At 30.2% G+C, this 10,692-nt stretch overlaps 1 protein-coding gene across 1 annotated transcript; it reads left to right on the plus strand.

Annotated features, from left to right (window-relative positions):
- Positions 1-6,906: 6,906 nt before the first annotated feature.
- On the plus strand, positions 6,907-9,789 carry LOC102617708 (uncharacterized). The gene is made up of 4 exons (XM_006465248.4): positions 6,907-7,356; positions 7,772-7,904; positions 8,836-9,044; positions 9,349-9,789. The coding sequence occupies exons 1-4, from the start codon at positions 7,168-7,170 to the stop codon at positions 9,607-9,609; spliced, it is 792 nt and encodes a 263-aa protein (XP_006465311.2). The 5' UTR covers positions 6,907-7,167; the 3' UTR covers positions 9,610-9,789.
- Positions 9,790-10,692: the final 903 nt, after the last annotated feature.

Genomic DNA, 10,692 nt, shown 5'->3' on the forward strand with positions numbered 1-10,692 from the left:
TGTGAAGACTAAGTATTAAAATTGTGAACCCATAAGTGGTTTAGTTGGGCCTAGGGATGGCAATTTCCGGGTCCGGGTTTGGGTTTGGCTGTTCCAGATCCGGACCCGGACACAAAATTCTCATAACCGGACCTGCATTAAACCCGGTTTTTTTTTAATCCGGGTTCAACCCGGAAAAATCCAAGTTTCCAGATTCTGAGTTTTGAACCCGGATTGCTTTATTATTATTATTTTTTTGAGAGACCAGATTGCTTAATTTAACAGGGCACAGGGGATGTTTTAATGTTTTAATGTTTTCCCCAACAACACATTACAGTATTCTTCCTAGAATTGATTCAACAAAATTTGCTGGATAAAAGGCCAAAAACAGAAGATATAACACATCTAGAACCACCAGACTACTAGAACCAAATTGTTTAACTTTGGTTCAACAAAATTTGCTGGACAAAGGGCAAAAAAACAGAACATATAACACATCCAGGTTATAAACAAATACAACACAATATAGAATCTAAAATTCAAAGTTTTAAAGTAATAAACATCCACAAATACAAATCCATAACATAATTCTACAATTTAAAGCTCAAATTTCCAGCCACTAGTGCTAAAGACTAAACTCTGAATCATCCACTTCATTTGACTGTTGCTCACTCATCCAACTCTCATCAATCAAATGCTCTGCAGAAAGTATTGCTTCCTCTGGAATTCCATCGACAAAAAATGTGTAAATCATAAACATAATGAACAAGACAACCAATTAGTGATAAATTGATAATAAGAACAATACAATAAACTATAAATAATAAAATTGAAGCATAACAGAGTATAGATACTAAAAATCACAGAGTTTAGCTATTAAAGTCACAAAGTATAGATATTAAAATTACAAACAAAGCAAAACAACACATAAATTGCAAACACAGTCTAATTAAATTGCGAAGACAGTCACAGTGAGTATCCTAACCGAATTTCGTTAATCTATATGAAGAGAACATTTCTTATGCTGATGAAGAAAATTACAGGACATTATTAATCAAGAATTCATAAGATTAAGATTTTAATCAAGACATTATTGATCAAGAATTCATAAGACTATATGAAGAGACATTATTAATCAAGAAAATTATAGAACATTAACTTTGAATTCTTAACAAGAACATTATTAATCATGAATTCAAGAAAACCGTAGGACTGCAGCAAATCAAAACAAATTTGGTTGTTTTTGTTTTGTTTTTATTTATTTTTCTATTCAGCTCAAAATAACCCAGCCGAAGCTCAACTAAGCAAAGCAAAACAAAATATCCTCAGCCCTCGAATGTCCAAAAGATAAGATGAATAATGAATCAAAAGGGATGAGGCCAAAGCAGAAAGATGCAGTTTTTTTTTTCCTCCAGTAGTCAGTACCACCTTTTTATTAACACAACCCCACAACCACAAACTAAAACATAATTAATTAATACCCAGCCGAAGCTCATAAAAGTACCTAAATGCATCAGTAACAAGAAAAGTTGCAAACTTTTGATGAATTAAATAAATAACAAAGAACCAACTTTTTGCTTACCAGAAGAAATGGATCCAAGAAACCACAAAACCAACTACAACCCACACTAAATACAGAGACAAGGTCAAGCTATAAGCTAGGCAGCAACCCTTTGGCTAGTTATACTTCAAATTCAATTATGAGCTTACTCACTAACCAACTCTTAATGCACAAAACCAACAATGCGCTTTAGAAGAAAAATGGCATCTGTTCTGTTTTAGACAACAGTTTCTAGATTTTTGGTCACATCAAAGGAGAGAAAAAAGTCTCCTTGTGCCAGAAAAACAAAGAACAAAACGAGGCAAATAATTCAGAAAACAAAAAGCTTATAATTAGTCAAGTGCTCTCATATATACAAAGAAAACCATGTCTGAGGGAAAATCACATTGTGCCAGAAGCAATACAAGCTCAAAGCATAAAAGCACGAAAATTGCAAAGAGGGAAAATCAAAGTGTAATAGAGCATAAATTGTAAAGAGAAAAGCCGAAACTCACAAATATTCACAGCGACAGCTGAAGTATATGCTGATGAACACAGAACACAGCCACTACTGAGGTGGATTTCAACCCCTTTTGCTGGCCGCGACAGAGTGAGAGATGAGACGAGTGATGCTTGCTGATGAGTGATGAAACGAACAAAGCCTCACCGTGAAGGTGATGACAGGCCAAGCCGCGAAGAACTGATCTGATCCTTCGAAGAAGAGATTACAGGAGAGTTGAAGAGAGAGTGTGAAAGATTAAGTGAGGACTGAGGATTGAGGAACGAGTCACGACTCACGGGTGAGAGAGATTGAGAGAGGAACAGATTACGGATGAGACTTGAGAGATTGAGAGGAGAAATTACAGATTTACAGTAGAGTTCAGAGTTGAAGGAGAAATTTCGAGAGAGGAACGAGAGAGATCTAGGGTTCACTTTTGTTTTTTTTTTCTATTTATATTTACGAATAAAAATTAATATTAAAATAAATAATATCCGGGTCCGAGTTTCGGATTTGCCGGTTCACCTGAAACGGGATCCGGACTTGGAAATATGCGGGTTGTCAAAAATTGATCTGGATTCCGGATAAAAATTATTTCGGTGCGGGTTGAACTCGGACCGAATTTTTCGGGTTCAGTCCGGGTCTGATCCAGGTCCGGGTTTGGTTGCCATCCCTAGAGTTTTGAAGGTTGGACCAAAATCTAGCTTCAAATGAAATATCATGACCCAATTATGTGAGATTTGAATAAGGTGGTAGACTTTAAAATAATCATACAAGTGATTTACGCAATTAGCATAGGCTATAAATAGGAAACTATTCTAGTTATAAACGATTGTGTAATATTATGTCACACTTTTAAATTATATCAGTCATAAAATGGCTGTCTTATTGCTTATTTTATGTATTAAATATCATCTAATTAATCTTCGATCTCGTTTATTTCCTCCGTAAGATTCTCATAGATTTTAAAAAATATTGTAGCGATATTATGATTAGATTCAATAATTAAACACATAATAAACAGTTCTGCTTAACATATATAAGAGTGGTGTTATACTTATTCAAATGGAATATGCATTCCAGCTGATGTGTGACTAATCGAATTTCACCATTTGAATTATGAATCATCATTTACCTCGTCAATTGCAATAAAAACTAAGGGCCGGTTTGGTAAAGTCATAGTTTTTAAAATAATTGTTGTTAGCTATATTATAGAAATAATCATATGTAGAAAGAATCAGTTAGACGTTTAGTGAAATTTATTTTTGAAAGTATTATGAATTTTAAAAGTAGTAGTATGTATTTGGTAAATTTACAATTAAATTATTGTATGAATGTAAATGATTAAATTGGACATAATGTCAGAATAAATTTATTTACATATTTATAAATACGTGTACAAAATATTTTTTTATTGAGTATAAATAATAATTAATAATTAAAATAAATATTTTATATTATTAATGTTATTTTTATTTTGTTATCTCAATATAATTGATAATAATAATAATAATCTCTTTAAAATTAATGATTTTATTTCCAATTAATAAGGATAATTTTATATTTTTATAATACATATGAGGATATATAAGAAATTGTATTAAGTATAAAGCTAAATCTGATTTTGAAAAACAACTCATTCCTTACTTTTCAAAATCTGCTGTAAGATGAGCAGATTTTATCAAAAGCAATTTTTTTAAAAAATTTACCGAACACTAAATTTAGATTTTACTTTTTCTAAATCACTTTTAAATCTCTCAAAACCAATCCCAAATAAGCTCTAAGTATCTCGACTAAATAAGATGTATACATAATATCTGTTCTTTGAAATACTTAATACAATAGATTGCAACATTATGAAAAGAAAATTATCGAGTACCTAAATCGTTAACTAATTAAGTGAATAGAAATTCTATAAATTATGGTATTTACTTGTTTTTTTAATTTGTAATTGATAGTTGCATTCGCTATTGAATATACCAATTGTTTTATTTTTAATTTTTTTTGAAAAAAAATGGAATACAATGAAAAAAAAACTCAAACTTAGTTTAATCCTTCTTAATTGAGATACATTTATTTAAAGTTTGTTAACAAGCAACACTAAATTAGTTTTCATCAAATTTTTATTCAGTTACTTGTCATAAATTTATCATTTTGTGAAATACACATAGTTAATGTGATTTTCTATCTCTCAAAATGTCTTCATTGTATGAAAGCTCGTGTTCTCATTTCCATCCTTTTATTTGTTATGTTTTTATTTTTTTCATTTGACTTTTTGTTAGAGATTCGGGTGCGGGTAAGTTAAAATTAACTTTTTACTATTTTCCTAAGATTTATGTAAGTATAAGTAGTACAACAAAGGAAAAAAAATTATAAATATTCTTAAGGTATTCGGGGAAACTAAATAACTTTTTGGTTGAGTTCTAAACTAATTTTCTTGATGTTGAAGGATTAGGTAACTTGTGCGACGATTTTTTTTATTCTGAATTGACACAATCAAATAAACATTAAAATTGGGGTTGATTGTTGAAGTGCTAAAAAGTAATGGTGTGCTTAATTATAGGATCAAGAAATTAAATTATGGAATCGGAATTATTAATGTTGTCCATTTGTTATAGTAGAAGGGAGAATATGAATAAAATATATGGTATCCACATATTTTTTTAGATTAAGGAGTGAGAGCTTAATTTTCAATAGTGTTGGGACTTGGGAATCAAGTTATCATTTCTGAGATTGACCCTTTAATCCCGTTCAATTTCGAAAATATTCAAATTGCATTACGTGAGCTATTTGAACTTACTAAGATACTCTTTAAATCCATTTTCTTAACAGACTCCTTTTACAATCTAAAGAATCAAAGTTTTATTTCCACCTTACTACCCAATATATCCTTATTAAATTAATTTCATCAATGGCTTACATATCTCGCATGGTTTTACAATCTAAAGAATCAAAGTTTTATTTCCACCTTACTACCCAATATATCCTTATTAAATTAATTTCATCAATGGCTTACATATCTCGCATGGTTTGTTTTCCTTGGGCTCGGGTATATGACTTTTATTTTTAATTTGTTCTCTAATCCATGTCAAGATTCATAACTTGTAAACGAATTCAATCAAACTCAATTTCTAATTAGTCTTATGGAACTCATTGCATGATTGGATCATAAATGTAAGAAAAGCCATAAAAATATTCAAACTTTTTATTTTCTCTTTGCTTCATAATTGATTCAAAAAATAAATATGTCTCTAGTTGAGAAACATATTTGAGTTGAAAGGAGATTGAATCTCAGAGATAAAAGTTTACTAATCAACAATATCATATATTAAAAGACAGGATAGCTATAAAAATGTATATGGAGAGCAAAAGCAAAAAGGTAAAAGGAAAATGAGATGGAATTAAAACTTTGCTCTCTTTTACTCTTTTTATAGAAAAATCAATTTAAGCTAATCGGGTTCATGGATGGTGGAGGGTAGGCTAATTTCATTAAATTATATTTTATTGTCTATAATAGTAATTTAACTCATGGACATTTTAGTAATTAAACTTTTTTAATGAAAAAATTGGTGACTGGAGTATTATGGTGAGTTGAAATAGCCTCACCATTTTGCATTTGGCTTTTTTTTAACAATACTTTTTAGAATTTATAGAAATATCCATAAGTTTTGAATATTTACAAATAGGTCATTTTTAAATTATTATTATCATTTTTTTATTTTTTATTTTTATTTATTTATTTTATCACTATTGTTACTATTATTGCTGTTTTTTTGTTATTTTCATTATTATTATTATTGTCATAATAATAATAATAATAATTATTATTATTATGATTCTCAATATTATTATTATTTAATTATTTTTAGTATTATTGTTTATTACTATTATTATTATCGTTGTTATTGTTGTTGTTACTACTGCTGCTGCCACTACTGTTGTTGTTGATTGTAATGAAAATAAAGTGGCATAATTCTAATTGTCCAATTTCTTCCTTGATCTTTAAAAAAAGGGGCTCTTCCTTCTCTTATCCTTTATATTGTTGTTGTTGTTATTGTATTTTCATTATTATTACTATTATTATTGTCATCCTTATTATTTAATTTATGAATACTATTACTATTGTTATTGTTATTATTATTATTAAGGTTATTGTCGTGGTGGTTGTTGTTGTTGTTATAGTTATTAATATTATCGTCGTCGTCGTCAACATTATTGTTTCTATTATAATATATAAAATAAATATTAAGGACAATAATTAATTAAGGACATTTTTGTAACTTGTAGCTTATTTCAATTCTCAACAAAGTAAATACACCAATGAAAATATAATCTATTCTAATTTTGACTGTTATAACGCAAGTAAATAATTTATTCTGATTCTTATTCCTTATTCCAATTCTTTTTCATTTTAATTTTAGCTTATTTGTATCCCAATCCATTCTGATTAATTATTGGTTAAAAAATAATTGTTCAACCAAAATAATATTAAAATCCAAATTCTTATTCATCATGACCAACCAAATTACCTCATTATCTTGAATTTTTAGTGTTAATGTAAATTAGAGATGAAGGGTATAAATCATTTAACTAAAAGTTAAAGGTCAATTTAACAAAAAAAAAAAAATAATATAACCACAAATATTTTATAAATTCAATATGACATATTTATATAGTTAATTAAATTAAACCACATCAATTTATACGAATATTGTTTTCAATTTGTGCAATATTATTTATACGCTTGTGGCTTTAATTATTCTAATGAAAATGAACAAGCTACCATCTTCACCTACGAAAAAAATAAAAATAAAGATTTTTCTTTTAGACCGTTGATGTTTAAAAAACAAACCCTAAAGATTTTTGTTCTCTTTTATTTTTCCTTTTCTTTTTTTAAAAAACCACCGCCTTTTCTTCCATGTGGGGCTATAAATACAAGCGGAAGAACGCATCGAAGATTAAACCCTCAGAGAAAAGAAAACCAAAACCTCTTGCCCAAGAAAATTTAAAGGCAAAAGCACCCACGAGGAAAAAATATAAAATTTCAATTGTTATTTTGGGTTTCTGTTAATTATCAATTTATCTTTTGGATTTTTTTTTTGGGTTCTAAATTATCAATCGAAAGTTCTCGAGAATCAAAGTTGTAACTATGGCCGTGGCTGTTTGCGGAAACAAACGATCGTTCTTTGAAGATCTTCCTTCTTCGCCTCCGGTTTCCAAGCGCGTCCGATGCGGCTCGGCTTCGCCGTCTAAGTTCACGCCGCCGCCGCCGCCGACGACGACTGCGCCGCAACTCCTCGATCGGCTTCGAGCCTTTTTTCCTCAGCTCGAACCCCAGGTTCTTTTTTTTTCTGTGAATAAATAAATTTATGATTTTTTTCTTCTTCAATAAATTTTATGTGTTTATATGTGTATTCTTTTTTGTATTTACTGATTTATTGATTTTATTCTTAAAAAACGGTAAATTTTTTCTTGGGTTTTTGAGAAACGAATTTATATAAAATATTTTGGAAAGTAATTATGTTAGAAACTAGTTTAAAATTTAGGAATAATGAGAATTAACCAAATTGTATATCAAAGCTCTGAATTTTGTTCAAATTATTAATTTCAACAAAATCCTGAAGATATGAATTTTAGTTCTTTTTTTTGGTGGGGGGGGGGGTACATTGATTTAAGAAGAAGAGTAAAGATGAAGTGAATCATATCGAATGTATGATCGAGAGATTTTATGTTTTTATCATACTACCTTGCAGCTTCTCGAGAGAGCTCTGGAAGAATGTAATGCTGATCTGGATTCTACAATCAAGAAGCTGAATGAACTTTGTTCACGGTCAGATCAGGAAAGGTTGGGCTTTAAGGAAGAATTGGGTACAAATTCTGCTGCAGGTATGCAATTACTTCATGTTTAAAGCAATTGGATAAGACGTTATATTCACATATATGATAATATAGCATAAATTAAAAAAATTCGTATTCAATTTGGCGATGCATTGATTAAAGTCTTACTTGTTATATCCTCCTTATTACATACTTCGCATATGTAGCAGATGTAGTTTATAGTCCAGTCTTGATATGCAATTTATTGTTGGATAAATGAACTTGATGGTGGTTGCAGCTCATTTAACCCTTACGTTGATGTATACTGCTGGTAGTATAGAGTGCTGTTTGCATTACTGTTCCCATTGCTCTCTTTGTATATGGTCACTAGCAGTTGAAAAATTCATGATAGTTTGTATAATTTCAAGATAATTTTAGTATTTTACTTTGTGCCAACATTAAGCTCAAAGTTCATCATTTAACAAAGCATCTTTTGCTTTAACTTGTTAACTGACCTTCCTATCTTTTGCTTTAATCTTTTAGCTGCATTTCAAGATCATGTTAGTTTGTATAATTTCATGATAATTTTACTTGCCGACATTAACTTCACTATATTTAACAAAGTATCTTTCACTTTGACCTTTTATAGCTGCCTTTCTTATGTCTTGCGTTTTTTTTGTGGCATTTGTTGATATGTGCAGAAATATTGGTTTTTCATTTCTTCAAATAGTTTTTCTTATGTATTTGAAACTAATGTGACAGATGTCTTGCTTCTCTACTCAAGGATTCTAAATGATATAATGATTATACTTATTTTCAAGATTGTCATGGCTTGAGAAAGTTGTTTTCTAATAATTTTTATTACCCGAGCTGTAATATTGCATTTCCAGGGGGGAGCAGGATCAAAAAAGAATTAGGATGCAATTATGTTTTGATCAAATTTGTTCTGCTTCAGGCTGCATTTTAAAATCCTTCTAACAGCTGCATGCTAAAATGGCAGGTGAAGAAACTGCCGCAGCTTCTGACTCTTCGTCAGATCCTAGCGGGTTTCCACAAAACGGTGCTGAATGGGTTGAGTTGTTTGTGAAAGAAATGATGAGTGCTACTAGTATGGATGATGCCAGAGCCCGTGCTTCAAGAGTGCTGGAGATTTTGGAAAAATCCATCGTGGCACGTGCTTCTGATGAGGCAGCCCAAAGTTTTCAAAAGGTTGGTGTCTATTCTCTAACTAATCTAAATGACTGCTAATAGGGTTGATAATGAAGTTGAAGATACATTACCGAACTTGGTTTACAGTAATATTTTTGTTTATATGGGTCATGATTTTTGATAGGGCAAAAAGTTTTATCATTGCCTTGACATCTGAACACTGTAATATGTAACAAACATACAATTCCTGAAGTTCTGTCGCAGAATCCCATTCTTGAAGTGATTCAAGCAGTTCTATGTTGTATTGCTTTAGTTGCATATGTTATCTTGTGGGCTTCTATAATAAAGATTTTTCCTTTGTCAGGAAAATGCAACACTGAAGGAGCAAATCGAAACTGTGATACGAGAGAATTCGATCCTGAAACGTGCGGTGGCTATTCAGCATGAACGCCAGAAAGACTATGAGAATCGAAACCGAGAAGTGGAATATCAGAAACATATGGTTTCTCAGTATCAGGAGCAGTTAAGGACTTTAGAGATAAACAACTATGCCTTGTCGATGCATTTGAAGCAGGCTCAGCAAAGCAGCTCTATTCCTGGACGTTTCCACCCTGATGTCTTCTAAATAAAGAAATGGAAGTAAAGCCAAGCCTTTGGAGGAAATACATCCGCTCCATAAAAGTCTAGAAAAAAGCAATAGAAAGTCTTAAGTTGTGTTTTCCTTTTTTCCCTTGGTTTGGTTGATTCAATCACAATAAAACTGACATCTTAATTAATCTCAGCAATTATCATTTTCTACTTTTAATGCCATATTAGATTTTTTGCTTTAGATTTTCGATGGATTGTGTATAATATATATTGTAGAAGAAGTCTATTGTAGGTTATACTTTCTTAACTGCTCGTGAAGGTAGCAGGAATTGTCATGGGCTTAACCAAGTTAAATGAATCAATTGTCATGAATCTTATAGGGCTTCTAATGAGCTTTTGTACTTTTTGTTGGATTCCTTTTTGTCTTGATGAAAATGGTGCAAGCAATTTGACTATTCTCTAGTACATAGAATTGGCTGTTGTACATTAAATTAAGTCAATTTTGGATTAGGAAGGAAGGATTTACATGAAGTAAAATTTCATTTCTTAAAAATTGTATGGTACGTATAGCGAGAAAATGTGTTTACAGAAAGATTTGTGTGATAGTCTGGAAAATAATATTTAAAAGAATAAAAGATAAAAAGATAACATGGGAAAATGATAGTAGGATAGTCCCACGCAAATTTTCTTGAAAAACATCCAACACAATTTTTCTTGAAAAACATCCAATTTTAGCTCTATTTTACATCTTTATTTTAATCTTTTCCAAATAAATTATTTATAATTATTCTTTCCCTAAATTTATAATTGTCTTTTTGAATAAATTAAATTTATATTTTTTTTCAAAAATAAATTTACTACTTGTCTTTGGTACAAGAGACCATATAATATTGAGTCCCAACTAATTTAAATTTGAGTAGGGTAAAATTTACTAAAACGACAAAATTATTCTAACAAGTGTTTAATGCAGTTATATTCCTAAGTCTCTAACTTAATTAAGTAATAACAGTCTCATTCTCGTTGATTTACACGCTTGATGATAATTTACTATTTTGTCTTTAACAAACCTTTCGAGTGATTTAACAAACCCTTCCAGTGACAAAATGGTCAATAAGAGAGA

The sequence above is a fragment of the Citrus sinensis genome, chromosome 7 (assembly GCF_022201045.2).
Source record: "Citrus sinensis cultivar Valencia sweet orange chromosome 7, DVS_A1.0, whole genome shotgun sequence".
Lineage (NCBI taxonomy): Eukaryota > Viridiplantae > Streptophyta > Magnoliopsida > Sapindales > Rutaceae > Citrus > Citrus sinensis.